The sequence below is a fragment of the Lissotriton vulgaris genome, chromosome 2_1 (genome assembly GCF_964263255.1).
Source record: "Lissotriton vulgaris chromosome 2_1, aLisVul1.2, whole genome shotgun sequence".
NCBI classification, from domain to species: domain Eukaryota; kingdom Metazoa; phylum Chordata; class Amphibia; order Caudata; family Salamandridae; genus Lissotriton; species Lissotriton vulgaris.
The window spans coordinates 165,865,310-165,890,115 of record NC_141687.1 but is presented as its reverse complement, the minus strand read 5'-3'; the positions used below and the strand labels follow the sequence as shown (position 1 = coordinate 165,890,115).

General features: G+C 47.2%; 1 protein-coding gene across 1 annotated transcript in view; it reads left to right on the top strand.

Annotated features, from left to right (window-relative positions):
* Positions 1 to 24,806, top strand: part of SUPT4H1 (SPT4 homolog, DSIF elongation factor subunit) — an 81,887-nt gene that overhangs the window by 40,541 nt on the left and 16,540 nt on the right. Inside the window, exon 4 of the mRNA XM_086958489.1 lies at positions 22,239 to 22,292. Within this exon, the coding sequence (XP_086814615.1) occupies positions 22,239 to 22,292 (54 nt within the window). The remainder of the gene's footprint in view (positions 1 to 22,238; positions 22,293 to 24,806) is intronic.

Genomic DNA, 24,806 nt, shown 5'->3' with positions numbered 1-24,806 from the left:
GGAACTCCCCATCATAGGCCATGTCCATGATCTTTGTCTGGACCTCTAGCCGAAAGGATGTAGCTTTTAACCAGCCTTGCCTCCGGAGAACAGCTGCTCCCGCCAGCTGCCTGAAACCTGTGGCTGCCACGTCTACTGCAGCATCAATTATTTCAGATGAAACGCTCTCTCCTTCTAGCAGGATCTTTTTTGCTTCAGATCTATCTGGTTCTGCAAGCTTCTCGATGAAAGGTGATATGTCAGACCACGTCTGCCTGTCATACCTCTCAAGTATTGCAAGTGAATTTGCAGCTCGGACCGTGGTTGCCGCAATAGTTGACACCTTCTTCCCTATTGAGTCAAGACGTCTACCGTCTTTATCCCGACTAGAGTGTTCCAGGAAATGCTCCTCCTCCTCCTGATCCAAATCTTGAATCTTTATAGGCAAGTCAGAAGAGCTCCTGGCCGCACGAAAATTGTCGACCTCATAGGATTCCTCTTCCTCAGAATCCAACAATTTATGTGGCAGCTTTAGTGGAGACAAAGTTGTGGAGGATGAACCACGCTTCTGTAGGAGCGAAGCAGTGGTAGCCGGTGATGGCAAACGTATTGTGGATGTTTTAGCTGACCACACTTGCATTGCCATACAGGTTGACCGTGGAGGCGTCGACTGAGCCACCGGCGCTGATGACAAGCCTGATTCCCTCTGTGTCGTCAGATCCATCGTCGACGGAACGCCCGTCGACGGTAGCGGCTTCGACAAACTCATCGACGGTGTTGATGAAGACTGAATTGTCTGCTTCGTCGATGAGGAGGTCGTCGACGGGTTTCATTTTCTTGGTCGACGGTAACTTCGTCGACGAGGGTGTTGCCGACGGTAACGTTGTCGACGGTAACTTCCTCGACTGGGATGTCGACGGTAAGGCCTTCGTCGACGGCAAGAGACTAAGAACTCTTCGACGGTACAGTCAGGATTCCCGTCGACGGTGGAGCGTCGACGATCGATGGAACGATCTTCGTCGACGGATGGGTCTAATTTGTACCTGAACCAACGCCGACGGTGAGGAGGCTGAAGACCTCACCATAGCTGATCTTGGTGAAAAGAAAGTCACTGTAGAAGTGGAAGAAGTGGCCACATGAAGAGATGGCGACGATGAGGCTGTATTTGACTCTGCCATGGCCAGAGGTGTAAACTGAGGTGAAATTTTTTGAGTAGGTGCTTTGGAAACTGCAGATTTTCCAGTTTTCCCTGAGGGCGCAGATTTCACAGTTGGAGACACCTTCTTGGAAGTAGTAGACAAGCCAGAATCCTGAGAGGATTGGGCCTTCTTCAACACTTTCGCCCTAGGAGAAGCCACCTCCACCTCAGTTTTCCTCTTCCTTGAGGAGACAGAAGACCCCGAGGCAATGCTCCCTACCTCTGAAACAGGGTTATCCTTGTCCTTAATCCTCTGAAGCCACAGGAGAAGACTACCCTCTCTGTCCCTGAGGGTCTTTTGAGGGAAGGTTCTACAGATCTTACATTCCTTCGCCTCATGATACGGATACAGACAGTATATGCATTTTTTGTGAGGATCATGCTTGAACAGCCTTAGCTTTCCACAGGAATCACAAGCCCTAAAAAGGGATTTAGAAGTAGACATCCTTTGAAGGTTAAAAAACCAACCAAAGTAAGAAGAAACTGAGCAGAGCTCAGGGAGACTCCCTTCACACGACGTGCGGTAGAAAATCTGAGAGCCTGAGCCTCTGGGGAGAACATTCTGGTGGGTGCTGTCGCCTGATTGGCTGCAGGTTGGTCTATACAACATGACTAGGCTAGTCATGAGTGTGGGAGCTTTTGCTCCTGTAGCTCAGGGCTACTTTACTTCCTGGTTGGTTATTACCAAGGATTTTTAGTTATTACAGGCATATTGTTGCTATTTTTATATACCGTGGGACTCCCACTCCGACGACGGGGAATGATTCAGGCATGTGAATCTATGAAAGACACCCCAAATACTGGAGAATTTTGCAGCTCTCAACTGTGGATGGGGAGTTTCACAGATCGCCCTTTTGATAGTGAAGGAAAAGCTACTTGCACATAGCAGCAGTTCTTTTTCATAAGTTTCTTCCTCATGCAGAGGGTGTAGGATACTGTACACCCCTATTTAGGATTTTGTTTTTTGCTTTTTTCATTCACGCAAAATAAGCTCTTAGGTGAAAAAGCTCTATGTCTTTAAATTTGTGAGCCCCAGTTTTGATAAGCATCCTAGTTTAAAATTTTTATTTTGTGACTTTGCCCAGGTCCCAAATGTCTTGCCACTGATGGATTGGTGAGTTACAAGCCTGAAGGCGCTTATTATGACTGTAGCTAGAGGTAACTGAGGGATTCAGCAGGGAGTCACTCCTTTGTTCCTCACTTTTAGTACCGGCAGCAAGAATTACAGGAGAAAGGTTCTTTTACCAATTTCAACACCAGTTTGTAAGTGATTCTAGCATCACTTGTAATCCCAAATCAGTTGCATAATCCAAGCAGTTAAGATGACGGAATATGTCCATGGGCCTGTGTGTGAGCGCCTTACTTGCAGATGTCTACCTATGTCCTATTTACCCAAAAGCACTATTTCTGGAGGTTTACTTCTTGCATGGTGCAACCTCTGGCATCCTGACCGAGACCAATTTGTTTCTATTTAACAAAAGTTCATTCTAGCTACAATGTACAACAACACTTGGCCCAGAGTACACATCTCACATTATTTAAAGAGTGGCATGACATATCCTATGTTTTATCTCATCTAAGTAATAAAGCTGATTCAGCTTGGCATTCAAGATATGCAGTAGATATAGGAGTTTAAAAAAAGAAAAATGGTTAATGTGTGGATGCTAACATGAAAATCTGGAGTATTCTGTTTGAGCACCTGTGCAAAATATTAACTTATTAATGGGGATCCTAGAAAAGGAACCTCATGAGTGACTTTAACTCTGTGTAGGGTCATGAAATTATGCGTTTCTGTGGCTGCAGAATTTTACACATAATTAAGCAAGTACTGCATTTGCTACACACAGGGGTTTTTAGGTCTCGCCTGTCGATGCGCATGCGCATCGAGCAAGCGAGACTATTGCGAGTTATCCACTCTTTATCCACACTGCAAGGAATCGTGGCGATTCCTTGCAGTGCACGATAAATTTAAGCTCAATGCGCATGCGCATTGAGCTTAAATGCGCGTGCACATGCCCCCAGCCGCCTACTCTCTCTCTCAGCCTTCCCACAACTCCGCCCCCTCACTACTTGATTGCACGGCCGCTAGGCCGTGCCTCCCCTACCCTCCTCCCCCCTCCTCCTCTCCTCCCCTGCCTGCCTGCCTGCCGCTAGGCCGTGCCTCCCCTACTCTCCTCCCCCCTCCTCCTCCTACTCTCCTCCCCTGCCTGCCTGCCGTGTCGCACCTCTCCCCTCTCCGCCCCCTCCCCTGCCCGCCGTGTTACGGTGAAAGGCTTGTTGAGCAATCTGGTTGTTTACAAGTGAGCAGTTTTGACTTGGTTAAAATGTTTTTTTTGGGTTAAAATGTTTTTTTAGCTTCTAAAGTTGTATTATTTAAAAAAAGATGTCTCTCCCGCTCTCCACAGTGCGGTGTTTGCACACACAGTATCCAAGCGCTTGCTCGTGCTCGGCATGTGAGTTGTGTTGTAATAACGGCCGCAGCTCGCGCTCTGCAGAGGAAAGGAGCCTCGCGCCGAGTTGTATTATTTAAAAAAAGATGTCTCTCCCGCTCTCCACAGTGCGGTGTTTGCACACACAGTATCCAAGCGCTTGCTCGTGCTCGGCATGTGAGTTGTGTTGTAATAACGGCCGCAGCTCGCGCTCTGCAGAGGAAAGGAGCCTCGCGCCGAGTTGTATTATTTAAAAAAAGATGTCTCTCCCGCTCTCCACAGTGCGGTGTTTGCACACACAGTATCCAAGCGCTTGCTCGTGCTCGGCATGTGAGTTGTGTTGTAATAACGGCCGCAGCTCGCGCTCTGCAGAGGAAAGGAGCCTCGCGCCGCATGCATGAAAAGCGGCCAGACTTCCCTTGAAGGGCCTGCTTTCTGTTTCAGGATTAGTCCTCTGCATCCGTGACTTCCCATTTGGACAGCATCAAATATTTATCCCGCCCTTCTCAGGGGTGTACTGGTTTGCATTTGTCTGCCGAATTTGCATTCCTGTCTCGTCTCTCCGGCGACACAAGTTGGCCCGTGACGAGGCTCGTTTTCAAAGTCTCGGGTCATCGGTCTACGGTTGAAGTTCGTCCTGGCCGCGCCTTCTGCAGTTTAAACTCTTCCCTCCCCGCAGGACTGCATAGCTCAGCCTTCCTTCTCAATCTTTGCTCCAATCGATTATCCTACACTGTGGCTCCTACAGTGTTTTCAGTTGTTTCTCCCACAAACATTGTCTGACCAGTGGCCTGACACGAACTGGTGTTGCCCCCCTCGCTCCAAAATGTGATTAGGAGCCTCAGAGGCTCCGTGTCTCACAGATATTCATTAGCCTTGAGCTGAAACGGGGCTTCTGAAATATTGGAGATGGGGAGGGGAGGGGGGGGGGGGGTGGCAGGGCTGAACTGTATGTCTTTAACGCATGTAAGCGTTTCACCTTAGGTACACTAGTTTATTTGAAAATTATTTATTAAAAGTGAGTTTTTAACTATGGACTGAGAAGCCTTCCTGTGCCCCGTCAGGTGACGTTGCGTACAAGTAACGAAGAGGCAAACCAGTTGTCACGTATACCTTAAATGTTGCCTAGATTCGTATTATAGGTGGAGCAAAGTTATAAGCTATTAAACACAAAAGAGGTTTTTGAACAGCTCACTTATTTAAAGGTACTCTCATATGAAGGGCCCTCAGTGAAATAAGGTATTTGCCTAAGATCACACAGTTTACTCCAGCAATAAAGGCTATATTAATTCCACATTCTTTTTTCTCACTGTGTAATTTAGCTGCTACCTGGTTTAATTCTTTCTTGTATCAAATGTTATTGCTTTGTCCTCAAATTTTGGAGGTTGAGACAAGAGGTGGGTGACTGGTAGAATCCACATTTAATGTTGGGCAGTTTTAAATAGTGCAAACCTTTCCCATGGACATAAGAGCGCTTCACAACAAAGACTAAGGCTAATTTTGTTATTTTTTCTATATAGGGTAATGGCACTCACTCACCCTCACCCACACTCACCCTCACCCACACTCACCCTCACCCTCACTCACCCTCACCCTCACTCACCCTCAACCCCTCACTCACCCTCAACCCCTCACCTACCCTCACCCTCACTCACCCTCAACCCCTCACCCTCACCCACCCTCAACACCTCACCCTCACTCACCCTCAACACCTCACCCTCACTCACCCTCAACCCCTCACCCTCACTCACCCCCACTCACCCTCAACCCCTCACCCTCAACCCCTCACCCTCACTCACCCTCAACCCCTCACCCACCCTCAACCCCTCACCCTCAATCCCTCACCCTCACTCACCCTCACTCACCCACACTCACCCACACTCACCCACACTCACCCACACTCACCCACACTCACCCACACTCACCCACACTCACCCACACTCACCCTCACTCACCCTCACCCTCACTCACCCTCACCCTCACTCACCTTCACCCTCACTCACCTTCACCCTCACTCACCCTCAACCCCTCACCCTCACTCACCCCCCCTCACCCTCAACCCCTCACCCTCAACCCCTCACCCTCCCTCACCCTCAACCCCTCACCCTCAACCCCTCACCCTCCCTCACCCTCAACCCCTCACCCTCCCTCACCCTCAACCCCTCACCCTCAACCCCTCACCCTCAACCCCTCACCCTCAACCCCTCACCCTCAACCCCTCACCCTCAACCCCTCACCCTCAACCCCTCACCCTCAACCCCTCACCCTCAACCCCTCACCCCCTCACCCTCAACCCCCCCTCAACCCCTCACCCTCAACCCCTCACCCTCAATCCCTCACCCTCACCCACACTCACCCACACTCACCCACACTCACCCACACTCACCCACACTCACCCACACTCACCCACACTCACCCTCACTCACCCTCACTCACCCTCACCCACCTTCACCCTCACTCACCTTCACCCTCACTCACCTTCACCCTCACTCACCCTCAACCCCTCACCCTCACTCACCCCCACTCACCCTCAACCCCTCACCCTCAACCCCTCACCCTCAACCCCTCACCCTCAACCCCTCACCCTCAACCCCTCACCCTCAACCCCTCACCCTCAACCCCTCACCCTCAACCCCTCACCCTCAACCCCTCACCCTCAACCCCTCACCCTCAACCCCTCACCCTCAACCCCTCACCCTCAACCCCTCACCCTCAACCCCTCACCCTCAACCCCTCACCCTCAACCCCTCACCCTCAACCCCTCACCCTCAACCCCTCACCCTCAACCCCTCACCCTCAACCCCTCACCCTCAACCCCTCACCCTCAACCCCTCACCCTCAACCCCTCACCCTCAACCCCTCACCCTCAACCCCTCACCCTCAACCCCTCACCCTCAACCCCTCACCCTCAACCCCTCACCCTCACCCACCCTCACCCACCCTCACCCACCCTCACCCACCCTCACCCACCCTCACCCACCCTCACTCACCCTCACCCACCCTCACTCACCCTCACTCACCCTCACTCACCCTCACTCACCCTCACTCACCCTCACTCACCCTCACTCACCCTCACTCACCCTCACTCACCCTCACTCACCCTCACTCACTCACCCTCACTCACCCTCAACCTCATGCTAAAGATTTACAAAAAAAAACATTAACAATTCTAAAAGCACTAACTCTAATGCTGCGAGACCTATTGCATTTCTAATGCTTGTTAAGAGTGGGATAGGGTAGACTCGGTCTGTGTCCGAGCTCCCTTTATCTCATCTACCCCTCCTACAGTTGATGAGTGTAGCCTGTGTTGTGTATAGAGTACCCTCCACACCAGCGACACTCTAAATTTGCTCACCTCAAATGTCTGCTTTTCTATCCCATTTTACCAATCCAAAGCTGTAATTCTGTGCCTGGCGTGGTAAAAGGATTTGACCATTTTACAGCTCGGCATGAATAGTACTTGCTAATTCTATGCTCAAAGACTTTGCTGTAGAAATGGCAAAAGACTTTGTTCCTTTCTGTCTCAGTCTGGCTAACACTGTTCTAATCCTATGCTTAAAGACTTTGATAGAAAAGCAGACATTTGAGATGAACAAGTGTCACTGGTGTTTAGAGTGCTCTATACAGGAGCTACTTTCTACCTAAACCTGAGAACTACCCAGAGTTCTAAGCTTCTTTTTTGCATAATGTATGCGTCACTCTGTGCTTGAAAGGGTTTTGTTTTAAGATATATATTTACTTAAAAAGGGAGATACAGGAATTACGTGAAGGGAAACTGTGTGTTTAAGGTCAAATATTGATGTTGAGGCTTTCAAGTGGCATAACCTATGAGGCAATGGAGTGGTTTATAAAAGTCACCAGAATCTAAGACCATGGTACACATGCTACTCCTTATCTGTTTCTTAATATTAGATATTTTGGGGTAGGTAGCTTTAATATGGTGCTTTTTTTCAAACGTAGAAAAGTGTATTAAGATTATTGAAATGCACGTTTTGTCTGTTGAATGTAAAAAATGTCAGCTATTCTACTGAAAGTGCAGATAAACATTAGCTGTTATTAGAATGTTTAGGTTTTGTTTACCCTTAGTGAATAGATAGTTGCTAAAGCAATGACCAAAGTTCAGGGTCGCTGAAATATGGGATTCTGTGGCCGCAGCATATATTAAGTTGTTCTAAAACAAATTCTGTCCTAAATGGATCGAAATTGTGCTGCTGGTGCCACATTGTTTGCCTTTTCTTGCCACATAAGTTAGATAACCCTGACACATAATTTGGTCTTTTTAATTTTCGGGTCTCTGACAATGGTAATGCTCTTCTGTATAGTCTGGGGCTGACGTGGCGAAATACATATTTCATAGTGTAGGAAAGTGCCCCCTTTTTGCCTCGTATTCAATGCAATTTTGACTGAATTGCACTGGGTCCCTGCTAACCAGGACCTCAATGCCAGTGCTCTTTCTCTAATACTAAGTAACTGTGCAATTGTTCCTGATTCGGGAAGACCTTCAGCACCCCTGTGAGTCCCGGGTAAATGGTACCTTGGGCATGGGTACTAAGGTAGGTCCTTAAGTGCTGTAGCATGTATTGTACCACCCTATTGGTCCCACCAACAAACTCATACAGACTGCCATTGCAGGCCGCGTGAAATGGTGCAGACAGAAGTGAAACCACAACATGGCACATGTGTGCGCCATGTCCATAGACACTGAAAGCAATATATCTAAGTCACCCCTACAGCAGGCCTTGTAGCCCTACGGCTAGTACAAATGAACAAGGAAGCCGTTTTTAGTATGCGTACGAGGCACTGGTCATTACGAGTTCCCCAGCTACATGATGGCTTCACTTAAACCTATAGTTTTTAGTATCAAACACCCTGCTTTAATAAATCCATACTGATGCGAGTAGTGTATTTATTTGGATATGCATCCAGAGGGAAACTTAGAAGTGCCCCCTGAAAACCTCCCAGCTTCTTAGTGTGCTAGCTGACTGGTATTGTCCAGCCTACCATCACATACATGTTTGTGAACCCTAGAGGTGAGACCCATGCTCTGAGGGCAGAAACAGTGCCTGCTCCGGAGGAAGGTATTTGTACCTCCTCCAGTGGGATGGCTAGTGAATCTGCATAACGATTTTGGGAACTTAAAGCCCCTGCCACCTTTTTGATATGCGATCCTGACTTCCCCCAAACCTGAAAGATGCCACCCCCTACCTTGGGGGCCCATTTGGACCATTGCAGGTGGGAACTTAGCTATGCTAGGAGGCATAGTGCACTTCACGCCAGTCACACCTCTAAGGTGGGCTGCCTTGCCCCACAAAAGGATTCCACCAATTTGATTTTGGTGGAAATATGATTTCTGGGACGGATAATGACCACGGCCTACAGTAAGTGGTCCTTTAGTGGGTGTAGTGACTCCAAGGGTAAGTAGCCCATTGGCTACTACCCTTCACTCTCCTTAATGCCCCTAAATTGAGTATTGGAGTCTTGGCACCAGGAACTTGGATTCAATTGACTGAAGAAAAGAAGAGGACAAAGAAGAGGCGAAGAAGCAAGAACTGGAGACAGCTGGTGAATTTTGTTGCCAAACCCTGCTGGCCTACCTACTCCTTTCCCTACTATTGGAACCTCCGACTCTTCCTGCAGCTGTGCATCCTCCAAATTCCTCGGAGGACCTTCAGCACTTTGCCATTCCGTCAGCCTCTGCCTTGAAGTGGAGGAGCCACTTGCCTACAAGCACAACTTCAATGTCCGGTTTACTGATCTTCTGTTTACCGGGTCCACCAATGAAGCAACCACCCAGGAAGAAGTCACTTAGACCCTAGAGCTCAAATCCAGCTCCCCATCAAGTGAGAAGATACCAGGACAAACCGGAGATGCCCTGCAACAATACCCGGGGGTACCGGACCCCTTGCAGTGAACCACAGCTTGTTTGAGTCCAATCCGGATTCCAACGCTGCAAAGACCAATCAGCTGGCTAGGGAGGTCAGCATGTAGAACCCAGTACAGAGTGGCCCAGTTTTGTCTCCCTTTGTAGATCTAACCAAGATGCGTGGGTGCCTTTGAACCATGAGCATCAGCCAATCAAAAACACTCAGTACCCTAGTTCCCCCGACCCAGGTCCACAACAACCAATGGTGCTCCCATGGTCCCAGGACCACCACCGAGCGAGGGCCCCCTTTTGTGAGCTGACGGACTTGTCCCCCTCTGCAGCCTTTCTAGGTGGCCACTCTCCTTGCCTACGGTGTAGCACGCAAGTCTACCAACATGCCCTGCAACTCTGTACCCAGACACTCCAAGGCAGGTAAACCCAAACTGCTGGTGGTGATCTGGACCGTGGCCCCTAACCCCTTAATCCTCAAGGGACCCCTGTGAATTGTTTGCAAATGACCGTATGCAGTATATGCCTTTGTCTCAATAGGAGATCATTACGTTGTAAAAATGCATTTGAATGGACATTGTACGTACCTGCTAAAATTGAAAAGTACTCGCCCATTTACGAAGTTCTTGGTGTTTAAAAAAAAAAAAATAACAAAAATTGGTCTTGAGTTTCTTCGAGTGTCTCCTATTTTGACTGTGTGTTTGTTCGACAAATACATTAATACTACCTTCTTATAAGCCTAAACTTCTCCCCCCACACCACCACAAAAGAAAGCATTTGGAAATCATTGATTTAAGCCCCGGTACCCAATAAGGGTCGTCTAGACTTTATACATAGTATACCTCGTTTTGGTATACTTCATAAAAGGCAAACACCAGGAGATGATGTACAGAGCGCTGTAACTTTTTAGACACTCCCCACCAGTCACAGATCTGGGTTGAATCCATCATCGTTCTTTAGCTCACTTCGCCACCCCAGTTCAGACCCAGCCATATGCAAATCAGTCTTGACCCTTTTCCAAATCGGAAAAATCCAGCCCGAACTGCTGAGCAAGGTTTTCCCTGGACTGGAAACAAGCATCCTGGGACCGATTTCAGGGTAACCGCCCTCATCAGCCAGGCTAGCTTGAGACCAGACGTAGGTCTCTTGTTCACTTTGCCACTAGATTCAAGCTTGATTTACCCAGGGACTGAAACTGACCAGATAACACTTCGGCTACGAAAAACTTTGGATTTTTATTATCTTGAAGCAATCTGGAATATATATCAATTTTGGAAAAGGTGATGGACAGAGTTTCTGAATGATGCAGAATACTCCTACCCAGTCAAGAGATCAGGGCTTGATCCATCACCGTTTTTTAGCTCACTGCACCATCCCAGCTTCAGAACCTGGCTATATGCAAATTAGTCTGTTCCTGTCCCAGTGCATGATGGGAACAAGCTACCGGGGACCGGTTTCTGGCATTTCAGCCTCGTCGGCCCGGCTTGCTTGAATCCTGATGGTGCAATGAGCTAGGGACTCACGTCTGAGTATACCCTCCCACACATAGTGTGAATAAAATACTCCTACCCAGTCAAGAGATCAGGGCTTGATCCATCACCGTTTTTTGAGCTAAAAAACGGTGATGGATCTAGCCCTGATCTCTTGACTGGGTAGGAGTATTCTGCATCATTCAGAAACTCTGTCCATCACCTTTTCCAAAATTGATTTTTATCCACACTATGTGTGGGAGGGTATACTCAGACGTGAGTCCCTAGCTCATTGCACCATCAGGATTCAAGCAAGCCGGGCCGACGAGGCTGAAATGCCAGAAACCGGTCCCCGGTAGCTTGTCCCCTTCCCAGTATAAGAATTGGCTTGGTAGTTTGGTTTGCCCTGTTCCCATCATGCACTGGGACAGGAACAGACTAATTTGCATATAGCCGGGTTCTGAAGCTGGGATGGTGCAGTGAGCTAAAAAACGGTGATGGAGAAGTGTGGCTCACTGGTTAGAGCAGGCAGACCCTGAAGCAGAGGTCAGACCCGGGACCAGGGTTCAATTCCCGACGCGGCAGGGTCTTGAGCTCAAATGTCCATGGACTCGATAATTCTTGCTTCGGTGCCTGACCTAATCATGGGTTCACACTCTGCAACTCTGGGCATTAAGCTTGCTTAATCTCCACAACGGCCCCCCGCGGCGGGATGCCTGGCTTTCACCTTGGGGATGCCCTGTAGGGGGCTATCTCACAGGGAAAAGCCAGGACGGGTTCCCAAGGCAAGCGCGGAGATACCCCTTCAGGGGTCGATTCAGGCGCTATAAAAGAAACATAATAATAATAATAATAATAATCTAGCCCTGATCTCTTGACTGGGTAGGAGTATTCTGCATCATTCAGAAACTCTGTCCATCACCTTTTCCAAAATTGATTTTTATCCACACTATGTGTGGGAGGGTATACTCAGACGTGAGTCCCTAGCTCATTGCACCATCAGGATTCAAGCAAGCCGGGCCGACGAGGCTGAAATGCCAGAAACCGGTCCCCGGTAGCTTGTCTCCTTCCCAGTATAAGAATTGGATTGGTAGTTTGGTTTGCCCTGTTCCCATCATGCACTGGGACAGGAACAGACTAATTTGCATATAGCCGGGTTCTGAAGCTGGGATGGTGCAGTGAGCTAAAAAACGGTGATGGATCTAGCCCTGATCTCTTGACTGGGTAGGAGTATTCTGCATCATTCAGAAACTCTGTCCATCACCTTTTCCAAAATTGATTTTTATCCACACTATGTGTGGGAGGGTATACTCAGACGTGAGTCCCTAGCTCATTGCACCATCAGGATTCAAGCAAGCCGGGCCGACGAGGCTGAAATGCCAGAAACCGGTCCCCGGTAGCTTGTCTCCTTCCCAGTATAAGAATTGGCTTGGTAGTTTGGTTTGCCCTGTTCCCATCATGCACTGGGACAGGAACAGACTAATTTGCATATAGCCGGGTTCTGAAGCTGGGATGGTGCAGTGAGCTAAAAAACGGTGATGGATCTAGCCCTGATCTCTTGACTGGGTAGGAGTATTCTGCATCATTCAGAAACTCTGTCCATCACCTTTTCCAAAATTGATTTTTATCCACACTATGTGTGGGAGGGTATACTCAGACGTGAGTCCCTAGCTCATTGCACCATCAGGATTCAAGCAAGCCGGGCCGACGAGGCTGAAATGCCAGAAACCGGTCCCCGGTAGCTTGTCTCCTTCCCAGTATAAGAATTGGCTTGGTAGTTTGGTTTGCCCTGTTCCCATCATGCACTGGGACAGGAACAGACTAATTTGCATATAGCCGGGTTCTGAAGCTGGGATGGTGCAGTGAGCTAAAAAACGGTGATGGATCTAGCCCTGATCTCTTGACTGGGTAGGAGTATTCTGCATCATTCAGAAACTGTCCATCACCTTTTCCAAAATTGATTTTTATCCACACTATGTGTGGGAGGGTATACTCAGACGTGAGTCCCTAGCTCATTGCACCATCAGGATTCAAGCAAGCCGGGCCGACGAGGCTGAAATGCCAGAAACCGGTCCCCGGTAGCTTGTCTCCTTCCCAGTATAAGAATTGGCTTGGTAGTTTGGTTTGCCCTGTTCCCATCATGCACTGGGACAGGAACAGACTAATTTGCATATAGCCGGGTTCTGAAGCTGGGATGGTGCAGTGAGCTAAAAAACGGTGATGGATCTAGCCCTGATCTCTTGACTGGGTAGGAGTATTCTGCATCATTCAGAAACTCTGTCCATCACCTTTTCCAAAATTGATTTTTATCCACACTATGTGTGGGAGGGTATACTCAGACGTGAGTCCCTAGCTCATTGCACCATCAGGATTCAAGCAAGCCGGGCCGACGAGGCTGAAATGCCAGAAACCGGTCCCCGGTAGCTTGTCTCCTTCCCAGTATAAGAATTGGCTTGGTAGTTTGGTTTGCCCTGTTCCCATCATGCACTGGGACAGGAACAGACTAATTTGCATATAGCCAGGTTCTGAAGCTGGGATGGTGCAGTGAGCTAAAAAACGGTGATGGATCTAGCCCTGATCTCTTGACTGGGTAGGAGTATTCTGCATCATTCAGAAACTCTGTCCATCACCTTTTCCAAAATTGCAATCTGGAATATAATCAACCTCTGTCAAAAAAAGTCTGATTTGGACATGATGACTAGCCTTGAGAAAGCCCTGGCTTTACTTGCCACATAGGACCAAACACATGTTCTGTTCTATAAAATCTGTCAACACGAAAAGTCAAAAAGAGTGAAATGGATATATAAATCAATATATGGAAATAAAAGAACCAATTTCTCTCAAACCATTATGGATCATTGTGTTGTGTTAAAGGATTTATCCCTCTGCTAATTACAGATCGTTCTGGAGGGGAGGAACACATGCTTACACCTTCACTTCTACTGGCTCTATATACATGTGAGGTCATATCTGCAACCATGGATATGTTCCGGAAATATCCAAGTTCGTCCTTTAGATATTACCAGGGACCGAGAATCATGGTGCCAGTATTTTGTATGGCTAGCTAACTCAGTGGCCCTGGGTGCAGAAGTACCTTCTTCCTGGAAGGGTGCGGAAATAATCCCAGTATTTAAAAAAGGCGATAAATCACTCCCAAATAACTATAGACCCATCAGCCTCATAGATTCAGCTCAAAAACTGATGGGTCGATTAGTGCAGAACAAGCTGCAAACTTGGATAGCGGAAAACAACATCTTGTCGCCATACCAAGCGGGCTTTCGCCCCCTTAACTAGCTCCATCGACCAGGTTTTCTTCTTTATTGCCCTCTACTGGAGGAATGTGACCGTGATAAACGGCCCTCTTTACGCTGTCTTTGTTGACTTAAAGTCAGCTTTTGATTTAGTTCCAAGACCAAAGCTATGGAGGGTTCTTGCTGAAGCTGGTATAAGTCCAGAACTCCTTACACTCCTTGTTTGCCTGCATGAAAATAACTATGCTAAAATCAGGTGGGGTGCTCAGGGCGAAGTAACTGAGCCCTTCCCTGTGGAGCGTGGGGTCAGGCAAGGGTGCGTCCTGGCCCCAACATTGTTTTCAATATACAATAATGGCATAGTGGACTATTTAAAAAGAACTCCGACTGATGCTCCAATATTAGCTGGCGCCCACGTGCCTGTCATGTTTGCGGACGACACACTAATACTTTCACGCACCCCGAGTGGTCTACAAAAGGCAGTTAATGCATTTGGCGAGTTTTGTGAGATTCGTGGACTAGAATCAAACGCTTCCAAGACAAAGTTTATATGCATGAACCAAAGGTCTACATTCAAAGGTGTAATTACTTATAATGGTACCCCCTTAGAACAGGTAGCGGCTTTTACCTACTTAGGTATAACCCTGCAGGGCAACATGAGATGGAATACCCATATCGATACGGCAGTTCTAAAGTTTAACCAGCTAGCAGGCGTAGTAGCACTTAAACACCGAGCCTCAATGACTAAACCAGTAAATTGTGCCCTTGAGATTTACAACATGAAGGTAATCAGCGCATCCCTTTATGGTTCAGAATTATGGGGATTTTCAAATATAAAGGACCTGTCACTAGCGGGAAATAGGTTTCTACTGCGGCTAGTAATGGCACCCCAAAGTACTCCTATTGTCCCTTTATTGCTTGACCTGGGAAGGAAAAGTGTAGAGGACCTAGCTCGTCTGCGCCCTCTGTTATACTGGAGACGTTTAATGGTGACTCCGGAACTGGCCCATTACACTGAAGCATTGGCTGATGTCATCACTACGGACCGATTTCACACAATCTTGTGGTTAAAAGAACTACGGGGTTTCTGGTCAAGCTGAAGCTAGATCATCTTTGGGGAAACTTGGACATGTCATTCTTTCCTACAAAGGCAAATTTGAAGGAAATATATTGGGAGATGGTCTACTCCACAGCTTTCAGCTCTGGACGCAGTTCCAACCTAACTGGCCGCTTTTTAGATATCTCCGTGAAACCTATTGGGACGTTATTGAAAAGCCACATGACAGAAAACTGTAACTCCAATTTAGATTTGGAACCCTTCCAGTTAATGCATTCACAAAACACTGGTCATCAACAAGGGATGAATATTGCTATCATTGTAAAGATCAAACCGAGAATGTTTCTCATTTGTTGTTTGTTTGCCCTATATATGCAGGTCCACGCTGTAAATGGCTAAAACCAGTGTGTCTGAATCTTGGGACTCGTAGGCAAATAGTTGCACTTAGAATATTAGAAACAGATTGCACACCTTATTGTGCAATTGCAGTTGCAAAATTCCTTGGTTGGGCATGGTCAATTCGCACACGTACGCTATTGGGTAAAGCAACTTAATGATCTATGGTAACCATGTTTCTCTTTTTTATCAAAAACTTTATGGATTGTAAAGGAATATTTTTATATTCATATATCAACTTCGTCCGCACCAATTGTTTAATACTTGTTTTTTATGTAAGTATTTTAGATCTAGTATTTATTGTTTAGTGTTAGGGTGAAAACGCTTTTATGACTGCTGTCGAATAAAGCTTTGAAATTGAATTGAATTGGATATTACCAGTGCGCAGTGAAGCCATAACAAGTTCATGGTCTGATTTGATTTAATAAATTTATGTAGCGCACGAATGCCCGAAGGGCGTCTTGGTGCTGGAGTTGGCAGGACCGAGTAATGCTGATATGGGATTCAGGCTGAATCATTTGGAGAAGAGACAGGTTTTCAGCGCTCTTCTAAAGGACATCAGCAAAGTGCTGCTCTTTATCGAGATTGGAAGGAGATTCCAAGTTTTGGCTGTCCCTAGTAGGAAATGTCTCTTCCTCCCCCCCCCCACACCCCCCCCCCCCCCCCCGCCCCCAGCGTTCCTGCTTAAACTTGGGTATTTGTTACAGTTTTGAGTGGGTAGATCTTACATTTCTGTCTGGTACATACCATTTCAGGTGTGTCCTCCGATATTGTGGCTCTTTACCATGTAGAGCTTTAAAGGCAAGGCATTGTGATTTGAATGTAAACCTTTTGTCCACTGGGAGCCAGTAGAGGGATGTTAATCTGTGGGCGACTGGCTCATATTTGGGGATATCCAGTATTCGTCTAGCTGCAGCATTCTGCAATCTTAGTAAATACTGGGATTGGATCCCCAAATATAGAGCATTGCCATAATCCAGTCTAGTGTAACATGTGTTTTAATGCATTGGGGGGGATGAATGGACGGATTTTCCTGATCTTCTTTAAAATACCCCAAAAGTTGGAGGAAAGCTTACTGATCCATCAAATGTCAATTTGTCATCCAAGACAACTCCTAGGTTCTTAACCTTAGGGACTGGAATAGGGCATTCACCCAGATTGGCAGGCCACCATATAGGAGACCAAAAGGAAGAATTTGATCCTAGCAACATGACTCTGTTTATTTCTTGCCGTTCAATTTCAGGCAGTTAGACTGCATCCATGTATTAACCTGAGTCATGCAGTAGTTGAAACGATCGGCTATCTCCTCCACGTTATTTGAGACTGATACCACCACCTGGGTGTCATCAGCGTAGGAAACCACACTGCCTAATGATTGAGGCCAAAGTAGCCACATAAATATTAAAAAGTGTGGGGCTCAATGAGGAGCCTTGTGGCACACCACACGGCAGTTTGAAGGACTTGGAAGCTCAGTCTCCCAGTTCTACTGAAAAAGTTCTATTTTTTTTTTTAGATGGGATGACAGTAGAGTGAGGGCCGTGTCTTGAATCCCCAGCTCCACTAGTCTGCCAGTTAGTATTTCATGGTACACCGTGTTGAAGGCCGCCAATAGATCTAACAATATCAAGGCGGCCTCCCTAATTCTCCCCCCCCCCCCCCCCCACCCCCCACCCCCCACCCCACTCCTGCATCCAGTATTATCCTCCGTTCCTCTGCCGCCATGGGCTGGACACTAGTGATTACGAGTTCCCCAGCTACAGGATGGCTTCACTGTACCCCAAGGAATTTTGTACCTGACACCTCATCTTAATAAACCCACACTGGATTTAATAGTAAATGCACACAGAGGGCACCTTGGAGGTGCCCCTTGAAAACCTACTCAATACTGGTGTTTTTGTCTGACAGGTCTCAACCAGCCTGCCAACACTAGACCGGTTTCTGGCCTCCTGGGTTGAGAAATTTTGCTCTCTCAGCCCGCAAAAATGCCTGCTCTTGGCGAGGGTGTTCACACCTCGTCTGAGTAGGAACGGCCTTCCAGGGCGGTAAGCTTCAAAGGCCATGCTGCCTGTGAAATGCAACCCAGGCATCTCCAACTAGTGGAAGATGCTGTCGTGTCCCCCACCTTTTGTCGCACTTTTTAGAATGCTCAATCTTGTGTTGGAGATAATTAGCCTATTGGGTTCAGGGTCATGCCCACTTCCCACAGGAAGTCATACAGAGGGTATAGTCACCCTAAAGGTAAGTAGCCCATTGGCTACTACCTGGTTCAGGGTCATGCCCACTGCCCACAGGAAGTCATCCAGAGGGTATAGTCACCCTAAAGGTAAGTAGCCCATTGGCTACTACCTTGTACTCCCCTTAACGCCCCTAAATTAAGTATTTAGGTGGTACCCCTCGACCCTGGACGTCTGATTCGATGGACCTCAAGACGAGAACAAAGAAGAGCTACTGAACCGGAGAACTGATTGCCTGCTGCAGAGTTTTGCCGCAAACCCCTGCCTGCCGCTTCAAGACTCTGCAATCGAGGTGACCTGTCTTGTCCTGCTGCTGTGTGGCCTCTGAAAACCCCAGAGGCCTACCAGCCTTCGCAAACTGCCCAAGAACTCTCTTGACGTAGAGCAACTACTCCCCTTCAGAACTCAGGCACCGAAATCAGAGTCCGGTCCACTGACCTGCAGCTCCCCGGCCCAACCGGTTCAGCAACTGACCAGGAAGAAGTACTCTTACTATGGTAATTCAGATCTGTGCTCACCCCCTCCCGCCCCCCGTGTGGAAACACCAGGACCAATTGCAGCCATGCTGTACTAACTCCCGGATTACTGAACACCCTGCACCCAAGACCGATATTGAGGAGTCCAATTGGGACTACAACTGTTAGAGTCCGGCAGCTACCGAGGGACAATGAGACTCACTTCGAGTCTTCCGGAAGCTCTGAATTTGCCCTGGACAGCTGTTGGCGCCTGCCCGCGAGGCGCACCTATACGCACCAGGGCTGTCCAACCTACCTTCACTGCATCCAGCTCGCTCTGCCTGGGTCACGACGAACCAACTGTGCTTCCTATTTCTCTGCAGCCATAGCGACCCCCAGCCCCGTGTTTGGGAGCTCTCCGAAGTTGCCCACAATTCCCCTTGTGCAGCCTAGCTTTAGAGGGACCCCTTCTCCGTTGCACCAGTTACCAACTCCCTGCTTCCGATGGAATTCGAGATACACCAGACAAAATGTTGGCAGAACATTAGACCTTGGTTTTCTGCTACCTGGAAGGTGAACCTGCTTTTACCGCTCATGGGACTGTATGATGTGTAATTGCGCACAACTTTGAACTATTTGCTTATCTTTGAAAATTCATAAATGCAGTACTTGCCTTTACAAGTAGTTCTTGGTTCGAAAATGCATATGAAAAGACTTGTTGTTTTTTTTCTAAATAGATCTCGGATTTATTCTTTGTCTCATTTGTGCCTCAGTGAGTATAACAAATGCACTTCTCTGATAAGCCTAACTGCTCGCCCACATCACCACGAAAGAGCGTTAGTATTCTCTACTTTAGCCTATGTAGACCAATTGGGAACCCACTGGACTCTTCTCTATGTACTTAGTTTTAGTACACTATATAGAGAGCCAGCTTCCTACACAGACCATTTGGGGACCCCATTAAAAAAAAAATTAGCCAATTGGATATGACTTTTTTTATTTTTTGAGGGAGTTTTTTTCTTCCTCTCTTCCATTTCGGGCCTGCCAACCCAACGGTGGGCTCGCAGACCAGCAATAATCTGATTGGCTGGCTGAAACATCATTAGAAAAATTGTGCAAGTCTTTGCAGCGTGAGGACAAGAGTCTGTCTCCACGTCTGAGGGGAAAAAACATGAAGACTCCATGAAGGTGCGGAAGACCAACCCTGGTTTCAAAAATGTAAAGGGAAAAAGAAGTATTTGCTATTCGGTTTAGGGCTCCTGGAGCTAGGTTTTCACTGATCAATGTTCCTGAATCCAGAAACGGGGTCGACAACCCCATTTTGAGGGAGGGGAGTGGGTTAGACCCTTGTTGGGCAGCCCGTGAAGTATGCGGACACATCCTGCCAACCGTGCCGAAGGCCATAGCTAGCAACTAACCACGTGGCTGGTAGGACACCGGACCTTTGTGTTTGGTAAGTAACTTATAGTTTCATGTCCGAGTTATGGATTACAGCCCTGACCGTTGTCCTTAATTTGCCAATTTTAGATTTTTCGGTTTTAATTTGTAACCATAACTGCACTTTCACTATTTTTCTTTTTAGATGCATTTCTAAAGAATGTTTAACACCAGTTAAGAATTTATAACCGAAGTTAACCTTAACTTCCCATTGACCTTTTTGTTATTTCCGTAAACATATAGATATTTATGTTTTGCGCAGCTCTTCAAGATTGACTCTTTTATGACTAGCCCATTGTGTGGCCCTAAAATTACATAAAGGGATGTCATTGTTGCTGCACAATGTCTTTACTGCACCTGTTTTAGAGACGCCACTGTTGCTGCATAGTTGACCGTCTGCTACATAATTTGCAAGTGTCGACAAAAAAGGTTTCTAGCTCAAATTGACCAAAAGTTACTTTGAAAACAATGGCACTCGTTGCTGAGGCTAACTGATCACCTTCAAATTGCTATTTCGGTAGAAGGGTGTCTATGCCAGTGATGTGAAACCTTTCCCCAGACCGCATTAACAAATATTGTAAACCCTACTTAGCCAAGAGGAGACGGTATTGGCGTTGAGATCTGTTGTCTATTATAGGTGGAACATGAGGGTCAACGTCTCTCCCTGAACACCACATTCATGTTCCTCTGTAAAGAGTGTAAAGGGCCTTACTAAAAATGTCCATGCATTCCGGTGGTCACGTGCTTCTAACTTCTCTATTGTGCACCAGTGACAGAGAGCAATGCCCATTGAAGAGGCTGTGCCTAGTCCCTGCTCATCATGCTCTGCTGTTGGAAATATTAAGGTAGATTGCAGTATTAATGTGCAGTACAACCATTGCCTCCGTAGCTAAGCATGAATTCTCGTTTACACGCGTACTCCTAGTCCTAACCACACAGCCACCAACATTCAGATACAACCATTCGCCCGGATATAGGAAGCACCTGCAGCTGTACTCCACTTGGGGGTGCTGCCTCCTAATCTCTAAAAGCTAGAAGTGACCATTAACGAATGCAATAGCTCGAGCTAGTGATACGAGTGAAAGTGGTTTGTATGTTGACGCTGGCGATGCCACTACGTCATTGATGGAAGCTCTGTGAGGAATTGGAGGAACTGCACTTGTCCGTACTGTACTTTGCGTATTGGTAAGTATACACCCATGCTGTGTTCGGTGCACGAGGAGGTTACTTTGCTGCTGCCAATGTCGCACTGTTTGTGTTTTGAGGATGGTACCGAATTGTTGTGGCCTGCGCTGCATTTTCATTGTGCGGAGCCCTTGTCGTTTTGTTTGATGGAATCTTTTACTACTACTGCTTATGACGCACTTGTTTTAGTGTCTGAATTGCACGGACACTTGGTCTTTCACTCTTTGCTATTCATAATACTTCATTTCTGGGACGCGGGGCATTTCCCGCATAATTGATAGGCTGTGAGGTCAATTAGGTTGCGAACCTACTGACATAATAAAAATTAATTGGAAACCCCCAGTTACTGGACTCCACGAAGCTCTTCATGGAGGATATTTCACTCTAAAGGACACTATATTCATTGTGGTTGGTGTAAATGAAAAAATGCCCGTCAGTACAGCGATTGTTGAAAACTCCCAGTATTCTATGTCCTATTTCTACGAAACTGAAAGTACAAAAAGGCTGGAATCTGCCGTCTCGCACTGCTCGGTTTATAGAAGCAGCTGCAGGCTAGGACCGACCAGGAGGGACACATTTTAAATGTCGTAAATGGCAAGTGGGGTGCACAAATTAAACCCTCTCAATAGGTCTGATGTTTCTGCGGCATGTTATTTGCTTTGCCAATGCTTGTTTGTGTACTGTGGAGGGAGTGCATATGAAAAATAGATGCTATAAAAAATGGGGCTGCTCCCTTTTTTGTAGCTGCCGTGCTGCTCACCTGCTGATTTCTAAAACTTGGTTGCCCACCTGGGAACAGTTATTGAGTAGGTCGAATGCCATTACATTCTGAAATCCAGAACACGATCTTCTAACGCTGTATCTTGCCACAAGTTAACCAGCAGGAGTACTTAATTTCTTCTGTGAGTCATTGGAATGGGGTTGGCTGGAGAATTGTGCAGAAGAGAGCCACACATAAAGAATGCCAGCCGTGAAACCGGGTACAACGGGGCAGATTGGCTAATTTTACCTCTTACGGAATGAACAGTTAGTTCGGGGTGGGGAGGGGGGGGTCTCCCTAGAAACTAGGATTAAAAAAAAGTTAACCTTAACTAACGAGCTCTATAGCCAAGTTAAAGTTTACGAAAATGGAAGAATAGAAGACCTCTATAATAGTTTTGAAAATACATTTTTAAGGAGCTGCTAAACAATGGAAGGTGCAGAGTTTTACTGTTTTAAGAATATCGTCAATACTGACTCAATTAATCCGAGTTTATCTCTCTCTTTGCCACTGCAGGTACTTATAAACCAGGCGTGTATGCTGTGTCTATTACTGGCCGTCTGCCACAGGGTAAGTTCCTGTTCAGTGGCACCTGCTCACATGTTTTTATTTACAATCTGCTTTCAGGCTGTCATACCTATTCACTAATTCTGCGACTGGTATTTCCAGCTCACTTCCAGGCTTTCAGTTCACAGTTAGAAAACACTACCAGTCTGTTCGCTGCTGGGATCTCTTAGTAGGCACATTCGCCTTGGTATCTGCCCGTAGGTGATTACAAGCATTGGCAGTCAACTGGTCTCACCTTTTGGCATGACAATGCAATGCAGCCCTATATGCTTTGATAGTGTTTTTTGCAGTTGCTCTGTATCATCGGGAAAAAGAGGGGAATAAATTATTATTACGGATGCTGAACCTTGTTGGCAAAATAGACCCCATGATGTATGTGTGGCAAAGCATTGAGATATGTGTGAGTATGCATCATGACACTACAGCGGTACTCGCATGATAACATGCATGCATGTATCATCACGCTTGCGCAGAAAGATGTCATGTTGCAGTGGCCATGGAAAAGACCCCAACACATTTGATGACCAGTGAGGTTTAGCTCAGTCGCTCTGAGATTCCTTCTGCGCAGTTTGCTGCCTGGGTTGCTCACCATGATTCTAGAGCCTGGTGCTGTGGTAGTAAACTCACCTGTGCCTCTTAACAGCCTAAGTGAGAGCCATAGAAGACCGCTATGCGCAATCAGCGCAGCAGGCCACTTGACCCAACCAGATGCCATCTTTGCTGTCGGGCCTGCGGCTCGGAAGAGCTATGAGCGTCCACACTACTTGGAAAGAGTGAGGACCGGTAGAATATGGGCAGCGGGATTTCCACGGTGTGCTAGTTGCCATTTATGCAGCGCTGGTGCTTTATATGTTAGCGGAGGAGAGTCACGCCAAACAGGCTGGAGAGCAGGAAACAAGAAAAATAAAATGGTGATAAAACAGATTTATTGGTATTTTATGGTTTATGCTGTCAGCAGCCGGGGCAGAGAACTGGGCATCAGCAGGGAGGAATAGTGCGCACTTAAGTTTAAAGTGCGCATGTTACTTTGGCCAGCTGTCTTGTGATGGCCAGTCGGACAAGGGCACTTTAAACACTCCAACCCAAGCTGTCTTATACAGCTGGGTGGAGAGAATGCACAGGCCCCCGTGCTCACGGAGCGTCAAACTAGCATGCTTGAGCCAATCCTGGTGCTTCTCTCCTGCTGCCTTAGCAGCATGAGAGCAACGCCAGGGTTGGTAGAGGTGAGTTGGATGAGGCTCTGAGATCTGAGAGTTCGCTACATGTGCTGGGGGAGCCTCTTACTGACTGCCAAGATGAAGTGTAGCAGTGGGTAAGTACATCTTTATTTCTTAATTTTTATTTAGATTAACTTGCTGTCAGGCACGGTGAAAACCTTTAGTCTCGACTCCATAGTTCGCAAACATGGCCTGTTCTATACACTGTTTAAAACGGACCATGATTGAAAGTTTGGCTTTGAGGCTAAGGGTACTGCTGGTTTTAATTGGTGCATGTCAGTGGGTTACATATTCGCCCATTGTCTCACAGGTTTTGTTTGCTGCTACATGTATGCCCCCGTGCTCTCCTGTGGAGGACTGGATTGGATGCTCTGCAGGTGTATGTGAAGCCAGGGCTGGTAAAGCAAGAATTAAGGGACTCCCTCTGTTTAATAGTCTAGGCCAGGGAAAAAAGGGGTTAGGAAAAACACAATACTGAATATATCTCACAGCCGGTTATACTTTCTCATTGAAAACAAAATTGGGCGCATGCTGCTCCACCTCTCAGCTGGATTGCCCCTGTGCATTCTGGGTCATGCAGTTGGTGTGTCTTTGCAAATGAAAAAAGAAAGGGTTTGTAAGTGTTTCACCAAGTTTGGTGCAAGTAGGTACTTGGTATCTCCAGGCATCTCTAGACACGAGACTCGATTCGTGTTTCTGGATCAATATCCTTCATCAGTAGAGATAAGTAATGAGGCCGCTGAGTAGGCTGCCCAACAACAGTCACAGGCTTCAATGCCTCCCGGGCGCTAAGGTGCAGCTCCACTAGCTCGTCCGCTAGGGAGGCTCGCGGGAGCCCTTAAACAGTAAACAGAATTGGGTGCACGCTGCTCCACCCCTCAGCTGGATTGCCCCTGTGCATTCTGGGTCATGCAGTTCGTGTGTCTTCACAAATGAAAAAAGAAAAGGTTTGTAAGTGTTTCACTTTCTCATTGAACATTGTTCATATGTATTCAAATAATCATCAAAATACAACAGTGACAACTATAATTTTGCAGTGTGAATCTTTCTGGATTCACTATGCTGTGCATTATTCCGCGGTCTAGTGGTTGGGTCCGGCAACCAGGGGAAGGGGTCCTGGGGAATGCCCTATGGATAAGCTGGTCGAAGACATTTGCTTACGCTTTTCCGCCAATCCCTCTGATACAGAAAGTACTCAACAAGTGCAGAACCAGCAACATGACTCTAATGCTGGTCGCACCGCAGTGGGCCAGGCCGACCTGGTACTCACAGATAATGTAGATTACACAGAGTGCACCCC